The sequence below is a fragment of the Salarias fasciatus genome, chromosome 16 (assembly GCF_902148845.1).
Source record: "Salarias fasciatus chromosome 16, fSalaFa1.1, whole genome shotgun sequence".
Taxonomy (NCBI): domain Eukaryota; kingdom Metazoa; phylum Chordata; class Actinopteri; order Blenniiformes; family Blenniidae; genus Salarias; species Salarias fasciatus.
The window spans coordinates 11,956,156-11,980,514 of NC_043760.1; the positions used below are offsets into that span (position 1 = coordinate 11,956,156).

The window sequence follows — 24,359 nt, forward strand, 5'->3', positions numbered from 1 at the left end:
CCTGACAGCCGCTTCAGCTGCGCTCAGTGTGCGCCGGAGACCCGCCGCGTCCGCTCCCCCCTCTGCGCACCGACCCGGGACGGCCGCTCACTGTCTGGGGAGGGAAAAAAATAAAAAGCGAGGCTTTCTGTGGGATTTTGGGTGGAGAGTTTTACCCCCGCTTGGATCTGTACCCTCCGGTAAGAGATCCGTGAAATGTACCGACCGTGCGCGATGTGTTGTTACTTTCAGCTGCGCAATTAGCGCGCGGCTTGACGAGGTGGATGTGTGTCTATCGAGGTCACTTCCACTGTGTGTGTTTGTGTGTGTCTGTGTGTGAGGGGGATTGTAGAGGACGTATGCATGAATACACCGCTGTTTCCTCCCCGATCCGGTGTGCACGGTTGGATTGTGACGATCTGTAACCGGGTCCGGTTCATGTGCGTCCACCCGTCGGTCTGGGTGTGTTTTGGATAAAAGATCGCGCCGGGCAGGATCACTTCTACATCATATTGTCTTTAAATCGATCACTTAAATGGAGATCACACTCGGCTTCAGCTGATTCGGTGCGTCGCGTTGGGAAATGGAGAGATGTGCACGGGATCACACTTCATTGCGCGCCGTGTGGAAAATGCGTAAAAGTGCGAAAACGAGCACATTCATATTTGATTCCATTGCACATGAGCCGAGAGGAGTGTGTTCGTGGCTGACACGGATTATGCATCCAGGCTTGGCATGGTTTCCATAGATTGAGTAATCACTGATAAAGTACCCGGGCGTTCCACATCGATTAGAGTGGGAATCTTCCAGCTCCATCAAGCTCCGTTACTGATGCGAGGGGACGGACACTGGCTGCTAAATCATCTGCATTGGTTACATAAGAGGCAGAATTTTATTTATTTATTTTTTATTTTACAATCTGGAAGTTTGTGGGCTGGAGAGTGGAAAATATAAAAGGATGACGGTGATGGTGGTGTGTAGGAGGATGTGATGACGGTAACTCTTGGTGGAGAGAGTGTGTGCATCCAGAGCCGAGGAAAGATGTGCTGGACTCAGGGAGGTGACAGAGCACAAGTGAGCTGTCCACCTCTGATTGGACACTTGATAATGCAGCGCTGCAGGAATTCAAGACGACAGGGCTGTGATTATGAATCACACATTTCAAGCCCATCGTGAAATCAGCTCAGTGAGACTCTTGAATGTTCTCTGCACCTGTTGGTTCAGGGTTTGATGCAGCAGCAGTTAGCAGGATTGCACAGTATTAGTTAAGCATGCAACATGCAATATCTTACTTGAGCATTGCAGTCCTGATATTCAATTCAATTTTATTTCAATAGCACCAAAGAAAGAGCTCCCTTAAACAGGAAGAATCCTGCAGAACCAGGCTCAGAGGTGGAGATTTTCAAACTGAAAGGCCAGACAGAGGGAAGAGGATCGGACACAGTGGGGAGGGATTGAAACCCTGGTTCAAGTCGGGGGTAGGGATGGTTGATCTGACCTCTGATTAATAGAAACATTAGTCTGAAATGTAGTGTATGGATATATGGAAGTATGATGTTGATGTCTTTCCTTTGTGATTTTTAAACACCCAAAATACAGCACTGTCTCTCCTTTAAGACCCAACTTTTCTGTGTTTCATTTCTTTTCGATCACATGTTTCAGAAGTGTTGGTTTTTTTCCCTCCTGGCCTGTTGCCACCAGCTTTGATGTAATGTTGAAGTAAATCTCCTGTCAGTTTAATATTATATACTGTAGACCTTCTGATCTGAATATGAATGTTTTATGTGATTTTTCACATACAGTTTACTCAGGTTGTGTTTATCTAGCCCAGGGGGGTCAGGGCTTGCATTCAGGCCAGATCGGAGCCTCTTGCTGGCCGGTTTTGGCCCAGGGGCCTTGTGTTTGACACCCCTGATAGAAGGAGAGCATACATTTTCTAGGTAGTTGGTGTGCAGTCATTTCCGGTTATTTTGCGCCACCGCTCAGATTCTTCATGAGGACTTCAGCTTCAAGGTCTTCAGCTTTTCTGTGCATCGCTCTTGGTGGACATCACCTCGCCTCGGCTGAGCACGAGGTCACTTTGTTCCAGACGGGGTTACCGCAGGACACCAACTGTTGTGAAAGAGCACAAAGTGAGCGGCTTGAAACCGTGTTTTTCTGCTCACTGTCCATGCATGTCGGCCGTCAGCAGTCTTTGGACGGCGAACGTGTCAAAGCTGCCAGTTGGCAGGGCCGTCGGATGAGCCTTTGAGGCCGTTTTTTCGCTCTGACATCTTCCAGTGGCTGAATGCATGAGCTGATTGAGTGGTGGGGAAAATATCGTGCAACTCGTCAGACTCAACGCCTTCCATGCCGTCAGGCTGATTGTTTTACTGCCCCGAGTCCAGAAGTCCACCGAGACGAAGGTCTTCGCAGCATCGTACCCCGAAGCCCCTCCAAGCTCCACGGAACGGCGAATCTGTTCCTTCAGCCGCGTCAGTGGAATCTCGCTCTCTCCGGAGCTGATTCTGGCATACGGTGGATCTGTGATGCAGCTGGACTGAATCAGCTCTGATCATTTCTTTATAGAGTTGCACAATATATCATGATTGTGGTATCAGCTTGTGCAATATACACATCGCAAGACACTGGAAATCAAGGAAAACTGTAAACAATAAGGCAAACTGACAAAATTCTCGGTGTCTGAAATGCTGCAAAAAACATCTTCTTGATGAATCAGCGGGGAGATGTTCCTTCGGTTTTCTGCAGCGGTTCCATATGTGTTGGAGTGGGGCATCGGCGAGGGACCCGGCCTCGTAAACGGCGGCGACTCGCCACCCCTGACGGGTGCAAAGGCCGCCCGATTCACAGCCGTGTGAGTAATGATGGCTCCCATGAAACGCAACCCCTCATAAATCATGGAGGCGCAGCGGACTCTGCAGCCACGCAGCGTTCTATTGATCCCCCTTGTTTGTCCCGGCGTGGACGCGGCGGGCCATTAATAAAGGATACAACCTCTGATTCTCAGGTCTTACGGCGTCTCTCGCTCTGTCCCTCAAGCGTGTTCATGTTGGGTTATGTTCCAGCTCTGATAAAATCAGCAACCCCAGTTTTCACTGTAGATTACCCCCAGCTGTAGTTATCATCTTACACAAAAGCACAATGATGTCCAGCTGCAGCGTCCCCTCCCCAGCCTCGGGTTCTGGATTCAGTTTCGAACCCTTTTGAGGTAATTTTTCCGCTCATGCATTATGAAGGCTGTTTTTTCTTTTTTTCTTTTTTTTTTTCCACTCCCCCATCTCGATCTCCCTCTATTTTGATTCCGGCTGCTGATGGAAGCATGTCGACGCGTTATCGGAGGCCGAGCGGTTTCTAAGGGTGTTCCGTGTTTGTGCGAGCTAAACAAACTGCTACTGACACAAGCTTCCTGATTTACTGTGTGGGAGTGGGCTTTCTGGCACACGGCGGAGCGGAAACCGTCCCTGGGAAGCCCTGCGTCGTTTGTCTGCCTTCCAGAAGGTGAGCCTCCAATTCTGGATCCTGACCTCAAAGGACCGTCAAACCACTGCCAGTTTCAGAAAATGCCCACTTTTAAATTTTGTACCTGTTTAAAGAATCAGGCGCAGAGTTTTGTCAGCAGATGTGAACTTATCCCAAATCGCTCTTCAGCTTTAGATGTTCTGCTGCTGCGAGCGAATGATTCCGGTAGCCGTGTCTGTTGGATCTCCAATTAGCCAACCTACTCTACTGTGAAAACAGGACTGTTGTTGTAAGTTTGGGTTGCTGTAAGCGGTGCAGTAAAATGAAAACCTCTCCGTTTTATTGCAGTTAATTGGGTCCCCCAGGTTTGTCGAGGCTTCAGACAACTCATTTCCTTTTTTTTTTCTTCATGAAAGGAAAAGAAGTGATATTTCATTGACCTGGGATGAACTTCTGCAACCATCAGGACTAAGTCATCCATTCGTGCCTATTTACACCAAATAAATTTGATTGAGCAAAACAACCATTAAACTTTTATTTTACTGCATTTTTACTTCTTTCACCAACAGTGTTGGCTGTAAAAACTGATCCTACATGTTGGCACACGTTCCTCATAATAAAAGATTAACTCAATATTAACCGTTTTTTGATTGTTTTGCCTCCAACAACATAATATTATAATGTTAAAAGTGAATCGTGCTCCTCTGTGAAGGAGAACTGGATACCGGATTTAAAAATGACACGGAGGAATGAGACTTGCTGGCCTGAGGTTGAGGCCATAAAGGTTTGTGGCTTCTGCAGTGGGCACATGGTCATTAGTGTTTCCCTCAGTGGGATTCCCACTGGGCTCACACACAAAGGGCTGAAACCTGCTCCTGGACGGTGATGCTAATCAAAAATGATTGATTCATTAAATAAATCACATCGAGTTGGATGTGGTCTGTGATCGGTTTGATTTTAAAATGAAGGAGAAGTGATTTTAGGCCAGTGGTTATTCACTATTAGAAAACTTTGATGAGTTTCCCCAAGTTTAAGTGTTTTCATCAACTGATCATTTGTGATCAAATGTTATTATTAATCACATTATGAATAAATGATTCTTTAAGTTTGTTTATTGGGATCTATTGGGAAACTATTGTTTCTCTTACACTTTTGAATTTATTAAATGGGTAAAATCAAAATGTTTCCTGGGAGCTATCTCCAGTTGAGGACTGGATTTCCCTCACTGAGCTTTAAGTGTAATATTTCTACATTCCTTTTCTCGGTAGCTCACACACGTTAGCGGTGAAATGTTTACGTTTCTCACACCCGAGGCGCATACGGCAACTTGAACCTCCCCGTAGTGACGTGAATCGCACTCCTGGAGGTCAGGTTGAGAGCCCCGCAGGCGGGCGCGTGGAGGATATTCCTCGGCTTCTTCGGGGGCCGTGGAGTGTGAGCGAGCTATTTTTATCGTGGCATTACCCAGAGGGAACCACTCACACACCGGTCCCTGCAGACCCCGCGTTCCCCGGCGAGCGGACTCCAGCGCGCCGGGAAGAGCCGGGACTGTTGTGGCAGGAGCGGTGAATAATACAGCGGTTATAGCTGCGTAACTACCTCGCTGCCTTTTCACGTCCGCTGTTATCAGAGCAGAGTGTGAGAGAAGCTGCGTTTGCCTTTTACTACCTGCGGGATGTGTGTGTGATACGGAGCTGGAACGCATCGAGGATGAGGAAATTGTTCTTGACCAGCGAGCCCGATGGCCGTCTTTACTGGGTTGTAATGTGTCTGCTGATGGGACGATGATATGATACTGCACAAATTAAAATGTAGATTTTAATACCGTCAACAGCTTACAAAAAATCCTTGTGATTAAATATAAGCACTGATTTTTATCTTAGAATGACTATTTGGGTTTTAAAAAAGGCAAAAAATAAATGCTTAAACCGCATGAAAATGCAAAATCATTGGGGCGTGAGTGTGTTAAGCACTTCGAATTGGTTTAATTGTTAAACTTGTTGATTAAAAAGGGCGGGATTGGTTTAGTATAAACAGGTGAAATCACTTGACAAGTGAAAACGTGTTGTTTTTGCCTCACAAAAGGGGCATTCAGCTCATTCTGACCTCCACACTGCTTTCAATCATCACTGATTTTATTCAGAGTCAAACTTTTTATTTTAACTTCCACTTAGTGTCTTCATGACACTACAGACATATAAACGGAGTAGGAGAGCAAGCTTCTGTGCTAATGAATTCATGAAACTGAATTCAGTGGCTTGTTAGGAGACCGAAATATTGCATAGAACAGGAAAAAAAACGAGCGACTAAGGAAGCTTAAGCTGTTTTGTAAAGCTGTCGGCCTGTCAGAGCCGCTCAGCGCACTTGACAAAGAAAATGTAGTGACCTGTGAAAATGTGGTTCCATGTAGTGGAAGGAATTGTTGGAATTAGCCACACATTCCCAGCAGACTGTACTGTGTGCCCCGAGTGAAGCAGCGAGGAGCACACGCTCCGCAGGTGAGCCTGTTTCCAGCGCTGCCCGCTCGCTCTGCAGCTCCATCAAAACATTTACATTAACACCAAGGAGGATCGGCGGCGGCTATGCAGGTGCAGTGCGCGGCGGGGCCGGGTTTATTTTTACCCTGTGTATTTCCGTCGAGGTATTTGTACTATTTTTTCCTTTGCGTAGACCAGAGAGGCCTGGAGAACCCGATCCTTTCTCTATGGTCAGACGTGGAGTACTCGTAGCCTCCTTTTGAAAGAAACCCAAGACAGCGAAGGTGCTTGTTGTTTTCTGTTGTCCAGCATGAACGAATCAGGACTTTGTATTGAAAACTGTGCGATTTTATGTTTTTCATGCATGGATTAGTTCACGTCTAAAAAGGTGAATGACCAAAAGCTTCTCAGAGTTCCTTATTTGATCCGTTACCTCCTCCCCGGCCTCCTGGTGTTTTATCCTGCTGGAAGTATCAATCGCATTGTGGTCAGGAAGGGCTGGACAATACTGACAAAACACCAAGAAAATCTCCTCCGCACCATTACACCAGCAGCAGAACTGTTGACACAAGGCGGGATGGATTCACATTTTCATGAGACATGAAACCCTCATTTCCACATTTCAGAAGAAAAAATAGAATTTTTGCATTTTGAGACTGATTTTTAATTTTGCGGATACAACGGTGTAGTGGCATGCCTGTTGACGTAGCTGCATCCTCACAAAGTCATGTTTCCCCCGTTTCCATGGAGACTGAGTTGGACTTTATTGAAAAGTGTCACCTTGGAAGCCGTTTTCAAGAAGTTACGTTGTCATGTGAACAGACGAGCTTTACGTTTTCACTTGAAAATGTTGCCTTGTAAACGGGATCAAAGCTTCATCGTCTCTTTTTTCCAGTTTTCTCTTGTGGAGTTTTGCTGGCCCTGTGTGAACTGTAGCTCAGTTTCCTGTTGTCAGCTGACAGCGTTGTCAGCTCAGGGTCTTCTGTTTCTGCAACAGGCTTACACTTCTGGAAAATGAGGTGCAATAAAGCAGAATTTGGCATTTCCATTTAAAAAGCAATCAAGCAGTGATTTATTTGGTGGTTTGAGGGTTTAGCTCTGTGATGTGAAGCATTGTCCAGGCGCAGCGTTGCTGTCAGTGTATTGGTGTTTGATAGTGCTGTTGTTTGGCAGCAATGCCTCCATGAGTCACCATCCAGAGCTTTTTTAGGACCTTGTTAGCTACCTCTTCACAGATTGGCAGTGTACTGGCAGGCCTTGTTTTTAAAGTTAACACCTCCTGGAAACTCAAAGGAGGGTGTCTGGCCTGTTTCACAGTCTTTTGTACAAGCAATTATTTCATCTTAAGGCATACATATTGTGTGGAAAAAGGGCTGTAGAGCTGACATGTGACCTTTTTCTGTTCGTCTATTTCCCTGTAATGGGTTTCTGACTCGCTTTTGCTGTTACTAACCATGACATGAATGCATCTTTGTGTTTTATTTCAACTGGGGAAAAGGTCTTCCTCGTGTTTGGGAGTCTCTTTACGAAGACATCAAGGTCTAGTAGCTCCTTCCTCATTCCTCATCCTGCATTAATTAGAATATGCATCAGAACATACTTTTAATTAGTGACCCTGCGTTGCCTGTAGGTTTGAACATTTGTCTCCAGACGGTTGCCTGCCTCTCTGGTGGTCCTGTGATTGACTGGTGACCTTTCAAGGCCGTACCGTCATATCACTCAGGATCTTCTCCAGCCCCCCAGAGAGTCCATTTAAAGTGGGTACAGAAGATGGATGGATGTTTTTCAGATTTGCTAGGTGGGGGTCATGTTTGCCTCGAGGTCGTTCTCATGTGAACTCTCATTTGCGTCCCAAATGGGAGGTTCCCCCAAATTCCCAGCTGCTGGATCGCACAGTGAGGTCCCACGAATTTGCCAGAATATACAAATATGTTTATCTCATCATCTTGCGCCAGTTAATTTTACCCTGTTTTGTAAGCTACACCAGAACAATTCCCCAGATGAATTAAAATGAATCTGAGGGATAAGGACTTAATTTTCCCCAGATTGATCGTATCAAAATTGATTAAAGAACAAGATTTAAGGACAAGTGCAATAACCAGTAAACCTAATAGCATTAGGGATGTCTTAATCTCAATTGTTGCTTATCTTTCATCCCATTCTGGTGTTTTTAAGTGATTATTGACCAATCCTGATACTTGCTGATCTAATACTTAGTATTTTCAGTGCTTGTTGACCTGCTGTTACGGCCAGCTCGTTTGGGAGATGGGTCAAGGCAGTAACATAAAAGACCACAGATTGAAAGTGGAAATTAGAGTTATTTATTTAACAAAAGTAAGATCAAACGGTAACCAAAAGAGACTCCAACCTAGAGTCGTAAACCCAGGAACACAAAACCAAAAGGTAATTAAAAACAGAGATAATATAGAAAAACGCAAAGGATTCCTGAAGCTAAAACCAAACCAAAAAGATTATTCCAAACACAGAACCAAAAGCCTCAAACAGAAACGAGTGCCTCAATATCTAACAGCAGACATAACACTAACCTCAAGAGGCACATGAGCGTGGCGAGCTGCAGCCAGCTCCAGTCCTGCTGGCTGCTTTTATCCCCTCAGCTGCTCCGCAGGGTTGGTTGACGAGGTGCTCTCTGTCCAGGCTCCTCAGGTGCAGGCAATGAGGAAGATTGGAGGAAGATTGGGTCCTGCAGCAGCCTGAGAACCACGCACTCTGACACAGAGACACACTTACACATGGGGGGGAGAGAGCTGAGAATACGGTGACGGCCGTAACACCCCTCCCCTTAAGCTGCAAGCCAAAGCATGGCTTGCAACAATAACAAAAACACAGTTTCACAAATCAGTCCCAAACTCTGGACAGCGCATCAGCGACCACATTTTCGGACCCCTTTTTGTGTCTTATTTCCAGGTTGTAGTCCTGCATGATCAGTGCCCACCGCATGAGCCACTGATTGTGGTTATACATGTGTTTCAGAAAAACTAGTGGGTTGTGGTCAGTGAAGACCACCACCGGCTGAGGACTGGAACCGACGTAAACTTCGAAGTGCTGGAGCGCCCACAACAAAGCAAGAGTTTCTTTTTCTATGGTGGAGTAGTTCACCTGGTGTTTATCAAACATCCTTGAGAAGTAGCAGACTGGATGATCAACTCCATCACCATCTTCCTGCAGGAGAACGGCTCCGGCACCAACCGCGGAGGCATCTACCTCTAGTTTAAAGGGGCGCGAGAAGTTGGGCGCAGTGAGGACAGGCACATGGCTGAGGATGGACTTGGCACTGTCAAAAGCATGCTGACAAGAAGGGGACCAAACAAAGTCAACTTTCGGACTAAGCAGCGCAGTTAGAGGCTGAACGACTGAGGAGAAATTACAGCAGAAGCCTCTGTAATATCCTGCCATTCCCAGGAAACGGCAGAGAGCCTTCCGCATGCTCGGAACTGGGAATTCGGCTATGGCAGATATTTTAGCTGCGAGGGGTCTGACTTGGCCTTGGCCCACTTGTTTCCCCAGGTATGTAACGGTAGCTTTGCCGAACTCACACTTCGCAAGGTTTAAGGTCAAAGTGGCGCGAGCCAAACGAGTGAATACCTGCTCAAGGATGTGGAGGTGCTCCTCCCAAGTCTCGGTATACACAATTAAGTCATCCAAATAGACATTACAGTTCGGCAGCCCGGTGAAAACGGTGTTAGCTAGACGCTGAAAGGTAGCCGGGGCATTACACATTCCGAATGCCATTACTGTATACTGCAGAAAACAGCCGGGCGTTACAAAGGTGGAAATTTCGGATGCACGTTCAGTTAGCGGGACCTGCCAGTATCCCTTTAACAAGTCCAATTTGCTGACGAATTTTGCAGTCCCAATAGTGTCGACACAATCTTCCATACGAGGAAGGGGATACGAGTCGAGGTTGGTGACAGAATTCACACGGCGATAGTCGGTTATAAAGCGCGGTGAACCATCTGGTTTCGTCTCCAACAGACACGGGGAACTCCAAGAACTGGAACTGGGAATAGCTAAGCCATTTTCTAGAAGATAATCGGTCTCTTTCTTCATCACAGAACATTTAGCTGGATTTACCCGATACGGCGGCTGTCGGATGGGCTTCGCATCTCCGACGTCGATATCGTGCTGTAGAACGGTGGTACGAGTTGGAACATCATTAAGAAGACACGTAAACTGACCTACTAACTCAGTTATGTCACTCTGTTGTGCGCAGGTTAGGTGACTTAACTGAGACAGCAGGGCTTTTAGCATCTCAGAGTTCGGTAGGCGAGCAGTCTACTGATGGAAGTGATGTGATGCTAAACCATCGACGGTAGCAGAGGGCTCAGTAACTACCAGTGCATTCACAGCTACGGTATTAGACTTTGACGAAGTCACCAGCGGTACAGCAGTTGGGTTTGATTCGCGGGTAAAGTAGGGCTTAAGCATGTTTATGTGACAGACGCGTTTTGCGTCTTCTCTCTGGGGTTGCGATAACATAATCGGTGTCACTGAGACAGCTACGGACCTCATAAGGACCGGCGAACTTGGCGGAGAGAGAGGTACCCGGAATCGGTAATAAAGCTAGAACTTTGTCACCTATGTAGAAACGATGAGGGACAGCAGAACGGTCATAACGATGCTTCATCACCTTTTGGGATGACTGAAGACACTTCTTAGCGAAGGAATTTGCACAATGCAGCCGTTCTCGGAATTTGCTCACGAAAATGAGCACGTTTTCCTCTCTGGAGACTTCAGAGGAAAGAAACTTTTCTTTCAAAGACGAGCTCTGCTGGACTGAATCCTAAGGACTCCTGGACAGCATCGCGAGCAGCAAATAGAACAAACGGAACTCCCTCGTCCCAACTCTTTCCTGAATCTAAGCAGTATTTGCGGAGCATAGACTTTAACGTCTGATGCCAGCGTTCTAAAGCTCCTTGGGACTCAGGATGATATGACACCGCCGGGGCATAGCAGTACAAATACATGTGTGAAACACTCATTTCTTGTATTACTGCTCTGACATTTTGACCTGAACTATTTAAGACCCCAGGCTTTAGCAAAATTGTGTTTTCAAGCTCTCACAGTGCTGCCACACTTATTTTTATGAGGGAAAAAATTCAGGCAAGAATGAAATTCATCCTAATTCAGTGTGCTGCAACATAAATAAATCTGTGCCAGTAGCACCTAGAGTAATTCTGACTGCACTGGGTGAAAATACCGATTGTCAGCTTTCAAATGAGACCCCAACCATGCATGTACTCCAAACAGTTCAAGAGCAGCATTCAGTTTAGTTTGGGTACGTCTTTAGTTAAACTTTTAGGCGAAAATGGCCCCGAGCTTAAAGGGTTAAATCTCTCTTCAAAACATTTTTATCAAAGGAGACATTTAAGTGGATAGCTATTTCCTTTAAGACATCCTTTTTGCACTGATGAATTAAATGAAATGAGGGAGCCGCCAAGAAACTTTTCAAATCGAACGATGCCATTTCACAAAACAAGAAGTCTTACTTTTAATAGATAAACAACTTAATGTCCGGGTCTCCTTCAATGGAAATGGTTCCCGGACGAGCCCCCACTTATGTTACTTCCTTCCTCCTTTAAGAGCCCTGGACGTAACACCTGCAAAGTGGGTTTATAGGAAACAAAATGACATGATCTTGTTTATTTGCCAATTGTTCATCAGCTCCTGGAAATCTTCTTCCACACACTCAGATGTATGAATCTAGTATCTATGAAACGGTTGTGAATGCAACACTGGAGTCGATCCAGTGAGCAGTGCGGACCAGCAGTGACATGAGACTAACATCAGAACTCCAGATATCTGAAGTAAAACATCAGTCGTGTCTTCTTTTAAAGTATTCAACTCTGATAAGATTGACTATGGAATATAATGTGGCAACAGCAGGACGTAGCACAAGCTTTGATGATCACATGGTTACAGACGGGAGGTTTTTCTGCCTTTGTGCAGATTGTTACATGGAGCAAATAAAATACACATCATTAGCGTTGTGGGTTGTGCGTTGTGGATAGTTGTGTATTTCTGAAGCAATCTGCAGTGCTCCACAGGCTACTGAAGTCTTCTCCTATACTGTGCTCCTATTTACGTTTTAGATTTGCTATTGGGTTGGCTGTACTGAAGGAAGCGCTGACACTTACACCACTTTAAAACGCTATTATTGTTGAACAATATTTGTTTACTACTTTTAAATATTTCCGCACCTCAGGTGTTAATCTGATGCAACTACGTTGTGGCCATAAACTGGCAGTTTACCGGCAGTTTTCATGGTGCTCAGTTTGGCGAAGCTGTCACTTTAAAAAAAAAATGTTGATTTGCTGATTACTGTTCAATTAAAAATGTTAAAATGTTGCTCTTATCTGCTTATCTGATATGAATGACATTAGTAACACAGGGTTTATCTTTAGCAGGACCATCATCCTAAGAAATCCATTTGTTGCTATGAGACTAAACTCCTGTTTACTGCATGTGGAGTTCCTCATTCATCCAGAACTCACTCAGTTTTCCTGATAGCATGAAAAATAACCCACTCTAAGTAACATCAGCCTGTATCCACAGTAACTGTCATGTATGAGCAACATTATCAACATTGTTTTCCATTTTTTGTTGCTTCCTGAACAATTTATTTAATCGGTTTCGTTGCTGTTTCTTCTTCAAGACATGCTAACATCCATGTGCTTGTATACTAGATGATATACTGTCACTGATTTGCTGTCAAGCTTTGATGTTCTTCCTCTGGACAGACCACGCATGCTGGAAAATGCAGTAAAGCCATAGATAATATAAAAAGCTTCCATGTACTGTAAATCAGTGGCTCCCGGGACGTCCCTGGGGAGCTGTCTGGGGTCGCAGAAGGAATCTGAGGAGAAATTTGATGAAAGATAAAATACTTCGATTTTCATTAAAGTGATTTTGACAAAAAATGTTTGAATTCTTGGAAAAATCAGACATGAGCTATGGGGTCCCCAGCCTTATCCATTATGGTTGAGGAGCTATTTTCCTCCCAGTGTCATCTTGAGTGTTCCAGACTGGTAGAATAGTGCCATAATAACATTAGAATTTAAAATTTGTTTTTTCCTTGCCTGTGATACAGGATATACATAATGAAAATGTCTATATTTTCACAAAAACCAAACCACTACTACCGAAAATGGTCTTTTTTGACAAAAAGCCACATTTAATGGCACCTTCTGATACGAAGTACAATGAGAGGTCCTAAACCAGAAGCTGGCTTTGATGGAAGAGTCACCATTTTCCCACTTTGGGTCTCAGTGTTGTCTTATGTTTTCTTGGCCCATGAACCTTATGTTTGACACCGCTGCTCTAATGTCTAGGAAACCTTTATTTTGAATGATGTGTTTGTATTTTCATGAGCATGTCAAAAAATGTTTAAATTCGCTGTACCAACGGGTCGGCAACCTTTCTTAGACTCAATCTTGTGGACGTCCATTGAATAAAGTTTGCGACGACCTGCTCAAAATTTCTACTCTGGCAGATAGTGGGAACAATTCTGTCCTGAAGTAAAGCCTGCCTCAGTCCCGATGACAGTAGAACTGTATGTCCTCGAAGAGCAGCCCACCCTGCACACACACACACAAACACACACACACAAACACACACACTTGCTCTCTGGCCTGCTGTAAAAAAGGACACGTGCTGCTCTGCTCAGCCACTGAAAACTGGCACTGGATGAAGATTGCGTGCGACATAATCTTTCAATATTCATAATTCGTTGGGATACTCGGCCACGTCATCTGTCCTTTGACCACGCAGCCTCGGGGGCTTTGGGGAGTGCAGCAGTGACCGGTTCTAAGCCATCTGACATCACCTAGAGAGATTATTTAGCAAGCAGCGCGAGCATCTCCTCTCCCCCATTTTCCAGCGAGCATGTGTGCATTAGCGCCACAACTGCAGTGTTTTCCTCCTCCTTCCCGGTTGTAAATAGATCCATGTGCTCGCCTCGAGGACGTTGGCACGCCGGCGAGGGCGTGCATGCAGTGACATGAGCACTCTGGTATCCCTGCAGTCGTCCGCTGTGAAAACACAGGGACATAACCTCCCTCTTTGTCCGTTTAATGCAAACAATACTGCGCGCTCCGAGTCTCTCACGCAGCCGAGACGGCTCCTCCTTTACATCTGTGTGGGATACTCACTGTCCACCCCCTCTCACCCCCAGCTCCCGACATCTGCTCATGCCCCTCGGCTACTCTGAGGTCTGTTCTCATGTCTTCGGCTTGATAACATCTCTGACTTCCTACGTGAAATTCAAATTTAGAGAGAGACGGAGAGACAAAGTGTTGGAGAGAACAGCTGATCCCGTGTGAAATGTCCACCAGCTATGTGCCGAGTTGATTCAGGGAAGATATTCTCATTTTTTTAAAGCTGCTTTGAGTTAATCCAGCTCCCGTATCGCATATCTCGCAGACAGACGGTATTTTCTCGAGAAGTTCACACTCTCTGAGCTCTCACTGTGCTTGCTGCTTCGTCGAAGCTAGTGACAAATAAAGCAAGTTTTCTTCTGTGTTTTAGCTTCAGAGCCTTCATTGCAAACTGTAGGAACGTGTTCCGCATGTATATGTGCACGGCCAGTTCACCGCTGCTCGTTGGTGATGTATGGCTTTCTCTCTCTGCGTGCATCGGTTCCCAATAACCGCATAACACACTGGAAAGTGGAACGATACATGAGGAAGAGAGGAAGCAAAATCCTATATGGTTCATTGTTTATAGCTAAAAAACGTTCAGAATAGTTCTGTAAAAGGTCATGTAGCATTTGTTTGATTCGTTACATCTTCAATACGATCTTCTTAACCTTGGGAGTGTGCTCGAGAAGATCTATTTAATCCATTTTATTAATGATTAATCCAAATTTGGACACATTTGTCTTGGATTTTGTTGGTCTCATTGATCCACTAAAGGGTTAAATTAACATATCGTCAGGAGACACGGACAACAGAAACACTGTTCAAAGTGCTGCATGTGAATTAAAGTGTGAGAGAGCAGACTGCTGATTTCCTGATCATAAATAAAGCTTTGATTTTCACTGATTGATCAAAAAGAACAAACAGATAAATGGAGTAATTTCTGGTGCATCCACATCTTGTACAGTTAAAATAGGCAAAAATAGCTCTATTACATATGGCGTACATGTACCTATTCCCTCTTGTACTCCTTCGTCAAATAAATGAACCGTGTCCTCGGTTCTGCCAATCGATAACTCCAGTTAAATACATTTCAGAGGCAACTGCTGAGAATCAATGGGGATGTTTGACCATTTAATAGCTTTTACCAATGAAATTGTGCTCTTTGTCATCACCAATGGGTGCTGTTGGTTGGTTTTGCAATAGAACCGCAAAAACTATTGAGTACGGCCACGGTGTGCATGCACAGGAGCAGCGCTGCAATAAGCTGCATTTTCTCTTTTTCCACAGAGATCTAGTCAGAAAAATTTCCAGGGGCTCCAAGCACCGTTGATGTATGAACACACACCTAAAATTCAATGAAAGTTTTTCATTTTCACTAAATAATTTAATATCAAAATGAGAACAGATGTCCTCAAACTTTATACCAGTATTCAACAAAAAAAAAAAAAAAAAAAAAAAAACCCTTCCATGTGAATTCAGCAATTACGTGACTGCTGTGGAGAAGAAGCTCCTTGGACTCAGTCTGTGTGGATTTGTTTGCACATCTGGACTCGACAGCTTCGAATTCATTTATTTTTGCAAATTTGCACAAACTCTGTCCGTGTCGGGGCGTGAAAAGACCTTTTCAAGTACGGCCAGAAACTCTGTTCTCGGTTGAGTCTGGACTTTGACTTGGCCGGTCCACAACCCATTTCTTCTGATCTGTGAACCATCTCTGTGGAGCTTTCACTGTGCTGGATGATACAGTTTGTCCCAAGTCAGAGGAGTCGAATTAATTTCATTTCAGTTAAGGGGCCCACACGTGTGTGTTGATCTCAGCTGGGCTGGAGCAACGCAATCGCAGCATGAAAACCGATAAATGAAAACAAAACATCTTCAGCACTGAACTCCTCCACAGTGATGGTTCTCAGACTGAGGAAGACAGTCTTCTTAGACTGTCTTAGACAACTGTGTTAAATACAATGAGTCGTAACAACAATCTGTTCCAGTGTGCCGAATGTGTCGACGTGCATAGAAACATAGATTTTATCGCTGATCAATTAGAATTTTGCAATATCTATATTTCAATGCTGTACTAAATATACAGTCTATTAAACAGTCTTAATAAGCAAGATATTAAAGATGCATTGTTCTGTGAAAACACAAACAGCCAATTACAACTGAAGCTGCTCTTCCTAAGCTAGAAATTGAACAAGAGGCCTGAAATTGATACTGTGCAGTCACATTAATCCTTGCTCTCTTTTTTTAATAAGTAACAATGAGCCTGTGTAGAACAAATAACTGCAGCTTTAAGCTTGAAATGATGAGGCGGAAACACTTTTGCATCCACGAAGTGAAACCTAAAGCAAGGCTAAGAGGTGTAAGAACAAGACAGATTTTTATTGGCAAGTCTTGATCATGTCTTGGTCTCTGGATGTTCTGGTGTTTTTGACTCGGTCTGTTTTTTTTTTGGTTAAAAGTGTCATATTGGTGAACTATTAAAGTTCCCCAGTGAACTTTAAAAATACAAGCTACAACAAGACATCAGATATTCTGTTCTGTGAAATTCAGAGGTCCCTGTGCTGTGTTTGTGTTTCTGAATCCTTCCCTTGATCTTGACCCTCTAACCGAATGTCCCACGACTCCCACCGTTCTTCAGATGACTGCTGATGAAATCTGCGAGTCATCTCATGGTTCAATCCAGAAGGCACAACAGTCACTCTCCCTTGTATTCCTACTTTTTTTTTTCTTTTCCCATCAAGCTCATGACGTTTGGGGTCAGTTTAACTCAGTTTCTCGTTTGTTTGGCTTTCGATGACTGATATCGGTGTTGTGCAAATATCGCAACGTGCCGGCACAGAAGGGATTGTTGCCTTCTGATCCCACGTAGCGCCGTTCCTCTCTCAGCAGATGTTCATGGAAGGATTGTGATCTGTGCATGTCGCAAACATTTCTCTTGCCTTCCAAACCTGGTGAAGTGGGTGAGTTTATTTTCCATGGCTGTGGAAGAAAACTCACACCCACGTAAATGCTAATAAGCAGAGACGATCGAGAGAGTCTTGATGGTCAGTTCTCCAGGCTGCTCTCGTCTCCACATCCTGCCGCACAGCCGGGCAGTAATGAGGTTAAAGGCCCTCGCCGGACTCGTGCGCGTCCGAGTGCCACTGGGCGGAACCTTGGTGGAACTCAAAGCATGGGGCGCCGAACATCCTGTGAGTGCAAAAGGATGTTTACAGTGCAGCACGAGGGAGTCGATAAGCAGGGGCGGGGCGCCGGTATGCGGTGGGAAGACAGCAGATGTTCGGCCGCGGCTGTTTTTCCCGGTGACTCCGTGCGCGCTGGCAGATGTGGCGGGTGACGTCAGCCCCGGCGCGAAGTGGACATGAGTAACCACTTGAGCGCGACACTCCGCGCTACGACAGATAACGGTGGACCACCCACAGCTTTCACTGGGATTAGATCGACCTCGAGAGATCAACAATCGAGTGCGCTGTTTTTTTGTTTGTGTGGAGGTTGGTTTTTTAGCTCTGTGTTGCAATTATAAAAGAAAAAGTTGAGTTATGATTTTGGGGTGTTGTGAGTCAGCTGTTCACCTGTTCTGTTTGTTATTGTGACGCAGAACACCTCTGAACAGTGGGAGAGTCCAGACATGACGACACAAAGTCTCACCAGAGCAGAACCAGCAGCCTGAGTGGAAGTATGAGAATTTTAGTTATACTTACTGGTTACTGAAAACTAGTATTTCTTTCTTCTTCTCAGTCAAGTTGGCTTCTGAAACATACTTTTGACATTTTTTGACAGCGTTCCTTCATTATGAGAAATTATGTAATTTTTTTTTGTCTTAGGCCACTATTGGATACAGTTTTTATATAATTAAAAGCACCCAGAAAGGCATTTAAACAGTCTTTCATCATCTAGGATCAGGATCATTTGTTTGTAGGAAGAAAAAAAACAAGGTGTCTCTCTCCACATGTTATCCAGATGATGGTGTTGTAAGTACACTTTATTGAAGAAGCTGTTGAATTCAAGAGTGAAGAAAACACTTCTTTCATTGTTACCAATGTATCCTTCTTGCATATGTGCTGAAGAGCTATTTACTTCTGCTTGCATGGTATCTGTTTCGGAAAAGTTCTGTTTTCAACTGTCCGCACTGTGAAAAAACATCCATATGGCAATGTCTCACAACACTCAGCTGCTTGATATAATTCCTCTTTTGAACGTACTGTGATTACAGTAGGACTTTGAACCTCCTCTCTAGTGAACCCAGGAAACTAAATCCTGCATGTTTCAGTTACTGTGTGAGTTGGAGGCATTTGCGGTTGTCTCAGATGCGAGAAACCTTATGCACTGTTTTTATGATTTCATTTGCAGTTTGCAATGCCACATTTTTTTTTTTTTTTTTTTTGTCCAAGAGATTTGCTTGAATTCGAACAATAAAAAGCAAGGATAGTTTTGAAGTAAAACGTTTTGACTCAATTTGCTTTTGAATGATCAATATCATCTGATGTGCATCTACTGCAGCTTGCGTTGTCTTAAATTTTTAATTTGAAGTTAACTTTATAAAATATTGCAGTATATCATGATATCACAATATATCGTGATATTATTGTATCGCCACCCAGGTATCGTGATGCACCTCATATTATGATGTCCTGTGCACACCCCTAGTCTACACGGAGAAACAGGCAGAGCAGAGATGCTCTGGAAGTCTGGATGCTGACCTTGTTGTCATTGTTCGTCTCCACACGCATGTATAAAAGGAATATTTACCATGAATACTATGACCCTTAACCATTCAGGAAATATAGCAAATGAGTCAAGAAGAGTCGAGAAATGGTAAAACCGCTGTGGACTGAGTTACTGGGACACTTCACTGCTCCCAGCAGTGGAACTAAATACTGCCATCAAGCAAACTGCTGTGATAGATTAGCTTGATCGTGTATGAAAGGGCTGTTTTCCTCAGCAGTGAATTAAAACCTTTCCCTGTCAGAATAATTTGGTGTGGACAAGGACCGGGTGTTTGAAGCTGTCTTTCAGGGAAAATTGAAAGCGACAGGCTCACGACGCCCTTCCACTGCATTCACAGCCCAATTCTGTAAGGTGTAAAAGGAGCTCGTCTGGAGTTGACCATACTCTGCAGAGTGTCTAACTGTGATCACCTTGACGCAGCAGGAAGGTGTTTATAGTTCAAATAAATAGACCGTCGTGCTGGAAATTTCCATCGTGACAAATGGATCCTATTTAGACACGAGAGGTCGGGACTGAATGGTCCCGAGTGACCGGTGAAAACAAACTCTGTCCCAAGAATATTGGGAGCGGGACAAAATCGCAACTGCAGCCACAAGCCGTGTCGGTGTGAGGCCCGGGGACAGCGCTCGGCGCCGTGACGCCTGTTTCCCGCTGCCATCTGACAAGACGCATCCTCTCTATCATCGCTAATGTATGAAAAACAAGCCCTGCCAAGAAACAGCTGGGGAACTTGGCAGAGCGCAGCGCTGCGAGGGTGTCTCTGCCCAACTGTGCACGTGTGCTTTTTTTTTTTTTGTGTGTGTTTGTGCATGCATGTGTGACAGAGCAGCTGACCTTTCCCTGGCTGTTTCTAATTTGCACATCACCATAATGTTTTACAATCCCACTTTCAGTAAGCCCCGCCCCCTCCCCCTCCTCGCCTCACTAAGTCTTCACAGTGTAAAGCTGTTTAAACTCTGGGACCGTCCTTGTTCTTTAGGTTCCCTTCAGGACTAACCGGTTCAGATACCTTTTCATGAGCACTGATGGACGATCTCTTGCTTTATCTGTGCATTTAACTTTAGACAAAAATCCTGTACTATCTATCTCGTCAAAGCAAGACTGGATATATTCATATCATGTAATCATATCATGTATTCATGACTGCCTGTTCCTTTAATAGTTTTGAGAAACTTTGACAGCAGCTCAGAAATGCTGAGAGTCATTTCCTCTGCCTGCTCCCCACAGCCTTTATCTCCGGACGTTAAGATCAGATATGTTCTGTTGCAGCGCTGCACTGATGTTTTTCTGCCCTCTTTTCACGTTGCTTTCACTCTGTGACAAATCATCTCCCTGATTTATTTGCTGTAATGTTCAGATATATTTGATAACTTCCTTCACCATCTTGTTCAGCTCACAGTATCACATGTCATTTTGCGCTTTGGTGAGCTCCGTCCGACAGCTGAGCTAAAACGAAAGCAAATGAACTCAAACCAAATGAAATTAGGGATAACTTCTACTATAATTTAGCTGCACAGCTCTTCTGATGGTTTTCCATTTGTTCTGTTCTGCTTACGTTACAACAGCCTCTCAAACTGTTTTTAGGAAGTCAAACAAAGTCGTACAGAAAATATTTGTAAAGCTGAAAACATACAAAAAGCTATACTTCAGAGACTTCAAACCACAACAAAATACAAAATAAATCCGGGAAATTAACGGCTTCAAAATAATGTAAGTCATAATTATCATTAAGCATCGATGGTGCTCATAGGGAAATCTTTGAAGAATACCCACTTCAGTAGTACAAAGTGTTATTGCCCAATTTTATAAACTTGTATCATGAATCTATTTGAAAATATTAGGAGTTACTAAATACAAACTATATACTGTTGTGTGTTGTTTGCTCATTAGTAGATTAGGGCCCCGTTTATACGAGAAGGTTTTCAAGTGAAAATGGAAAACCTGCAATATATACAGTTATTAGAGTACTTCAGAACATCTACCTTTCTTCCTTATTACATTACTGGTGTAGCTGTTCTGTTCCACCACGTTTAATTAGATTCCAGATGTTCCAAATAAAACCAGTGACCAGTGTTCTCGAGGACAAATTGTTGTGTTTTAAATCCTGTTTTAGATAAATGGATGATTTCTAATCCCGGGCTGAGAACCTCTTTCCATCTCTCTTTTTTCTTTTTCTTTTTTCCTTCTTGCATCACACTAAATGCAACTTAAACTGTTAACTCACACCCGTGGGGACTCGCTCGGGACCCCTGGCTCAGGCTGTGATCTGTGTGTGGCAGAAATTACAAACAAACAAGGAATGAATGAATAAGTGTGTTCAGTAAGTCGTGCAGCTCGTGGTCTTCAAAGGCTAAAGATCAAAGTCTGAAGAAACTGGAGCCTGTAAGTCTTTGATAGCCAAATGTTAGCTGCTTAAACCGAAGCCACTGGAGGCTTTTGGCAAAACCCGCCGTTTTGCAAGGCAAATTACTCCGACCTGAGGGAGAACTTTTCATTTGAATGTCGTCTCATCTGCAGCCTTGACAGGAAAAGCCCGGCGGGCCGCGGCTCGGCTCCAGACGGACGTCTGGGGCTCGGCTGTGATGAGACGCAAACGTCACCTTTTTAAAAGTGAAGTGTTTTAACAGGCACATCACGAGATGAGTCATATCAATCCACAGGAGTAGAGGAAAGATGAGCGCTGGTGTTTAAGTCACTTTTGTATATATATGATTATGTAATTCAGTTTTTTTTTCTTTGGTGGTTGTTTTAGGATTTTTTTATTTCTCAGTTGAATTTCTCAATTCGTCCACTGGCTTTTTCACAGTTAGTATTTTTCTTATATTTATTATATTGTCTTCATATTTAAATTCCAATCTTCTCTGAATACTGACAGGACTAGAATCTGACTCAGTGGATCAGCAGACATAAAGGAAGCTTGGTTTATTTAACCAAGGAGTGTTAAAAAGGAATGACTTTTGTTGCTTTTTAGGTGTTTGTTTAGTGCTCGGTGGCAGTGTTCGGAGTTACTGAAAATGCAACTTTTTGGTGATGGAACCCAAGGTCGAACTGTTCCTGAGCACCCAGACTCAGTCTCTATGGAAACAAGGCCAGCGCAACTTTGGGAGTCACACATGATACCAATCCAACTTTGTGCACACTAAAAGTCATTATTTACATTTTAAAATGAGATTTGGGTAACTTATAACGTACGGTAATATGTTCCCAGTATTAAAGCTGTGTTTAACATTGTGTTTGTGATGTTCCACAGCGGTTTATGTGTTATTATTTTTTAGCAGTTTTAACCATTTTACCCTTTTATTTTCACCGCTGTGCGGTTTTAGCTGCTTGATCTTCTTCTTCACCCTTTTTGCAATTTGAACTATCCCTTACTGACTTGACTCTACTACTGTTTCAAAATGTCATCATGAGGCTGAGCGCGCTGGAGCTCGACGGCTCGCTCATCAACTCGATTAGCATGATGATTCTCTCTTCTTTCGACATATGGTTTCATCTCATTTTTAACAGTTTGTTGCCATTTAATCCTGAGATCCGAAGGCTTTGGATTGGGTTGATTTCGGCGGCTTGTCAGTCCAGCTGTGTGGTTCATTGATTGCATTGTCGTTGGACAGATGCTCATACATGAAGGCTGATAAAAGTCACCATCATAAAGAGTTTATATGACAGCAGATCAAATGAAGTGCTTCTGCTCGTCAATAAATCACTTTGTTGTCTTTAATGATGATCATTTGCATACTGTTTGATGCACTTACTGTTTGTTTTGAAGACATTAAACTTGAATAAATTGAGTAAGAACTGCTGGTATTGCAGTTAACATTAGAATTGTAAGTTGTTTGTCACATTAATGTGGGGTGAATTAGAAATACGGCTTCACGACTCGCTCTGGGGTCGTCTGTGGGAGTTAAACCTCCCTTCTGCTCCCTCTTTATACCTGTTGGTTGGATTAATCCAAAAAGGTGTGGGTGTATTAAAAAAAAACATCATTATGCATCTTCTTTTAACCCCTGGTTTCATTAATCCCACCGTCTGTTCCTGGATAAATTGACTGTGACGGCGGTGACATTTCAGTTTTATGGCCATTTGGCGAAACATTTATCAGCTGACGGCGAGAAGGGCGGTGCTTTGATCACCTCTGCGAGCGCATTTCATCTGAGTTTAATGACCACGGTTAAATGTTTGCTCTTCATTCCAGGGCTCCAGCTGGTAAATCACCAAGCAGCTCAGACATGGCTGAGAGGAAGCTGGAGGGCTTCAGGTGGAGTTGGATGGTGGCGCTCGTCCTGCTGTGTGACCTGACGAAGGTACGAAAGCCTTCCCCTCTGCTCCACTTACTCACTTGCTCGCTTTGCTATTCTTGGAAGTACGTGAGATGATGAAAAAGCTGCTGCGAGATGGTATCTGCTGCTGGACACATCTGGTTGGCAGTCCGTCTGCGTGGATGCCATAGTTTCCAGCAGGATTTAATGAAACGTTGTGTACAGCTCCCGAGTCGAGTCTTACATTCGTACATCCTGTGAGTATGAAGCCAAGAATGGGATTCAAACAAGCAGCGCTCGTATTAGTCATTTTTTCCCTCCCAGAAATGGCATAGAAATCTTTGAAACGTACCAGAATTAGAGTCACGGTGATGTTTAAGGAGCATGATCGCGACCAGTGGTTGAACTAAACTGTTTTTACCTGATGTTTATGTTGGTATTATATGTTAATTCAGACTTTCAGTTTCAGCAATTCTTGCCAAACCGTAAAAGGGTCAAAGTTAAAACTACTCAAAAAAAATGTTTATTTTGACATTTAATTAAAATAGAAGTTCCAGTTTTGTTTTGGAAAAACTTTGCACCTCATGAGTTTTGAATGTGTCATCCTTAATTTCAAGTTGAGCAAGTTTTACAGCGAAAGACACGTTTCATTCAAAGTACTTCAGAAGTACTGTCAAAGAGCGACAGACTTCTGAACAGTAGTACAGAATGTAGTTAAAGATGTGTGTGCGTATATTCTCCTGGGAGCTAACGTAAGGCGAGTGAGAAGATTTTCTGTAGAGTTGGTTTATTAAAGGCTTTTTTTTTTCTTTTAATACAGCTGAAGTTTTGATGGTGGCTTTCTCAGTCACATTTGCAGCAGTTACTTTTACTGCAGCCATCAGATGTTTTATCTTATCTTATGAAGTTCTGATCCAACAGTTAAATCCTCTTTTGCAGCTTTCCACTTGTCATCTGGGTACAGAATCAAAAGAACATGTTGGGTTATTGTTGGCTTCGCTCTTGGTTCAATGTGTCACCAATTTAGTTTTCTTTTTTTTCCCCCCTGTGCCTCTATTTCATTTTTAAAGAAGCTAATAAAACCTCGTGTACCTTTTCTCTGTGCTTCCAGTTTTTGGTGAAGGCCAGCATGGAGGTCAATGAAACCCAGCAGCTGCATCCAACCAACGTCTACCACGACATGACCCTGACCAGGAACAAGATCGTCACGGCACAGTTCGAGTGTTACCAGAAGATCATGAAGGACAACACCAACACCAATAGCAGACAAGGTAGCTGGTGATTCATGTTTCCCAATAGTGTAG

General features: G+C 43.8%; 1 protein-coding gene across 2 annotated transcripts in view; it reads left to right on the forward strand.

The window, feature by feature from the left end:
• Positions 1-24,359, forward strand: part of calcrla (calcitonin receptor-like a) — a 34,467-nt gene continuing 10,108 nt past the window's right edge. The window contains exons 1-3 of one of the 2 annotated variants that reach the window (XM_030111450.1): positions 1-179; positions 22,992-23,100; positions 24,167-24,326. In XM_030111450.1, the coding sequence (XP_029967310.1) occupies positions 23,026-23,100; positions 24,167-24,326 (235 nt within the window). In that variant the 5' untranslated portion in view covers positions 1-179; positions 22,992-23,025. Of the gene's footprint in view, positions 180-7,543; positions 7,673-22,991; positions 23,101-24,166; positions 24,327-24,359 lie in introns of those variants that run through there. The other variant, XM_030111451.1, reaches the window with a different exon arrangement.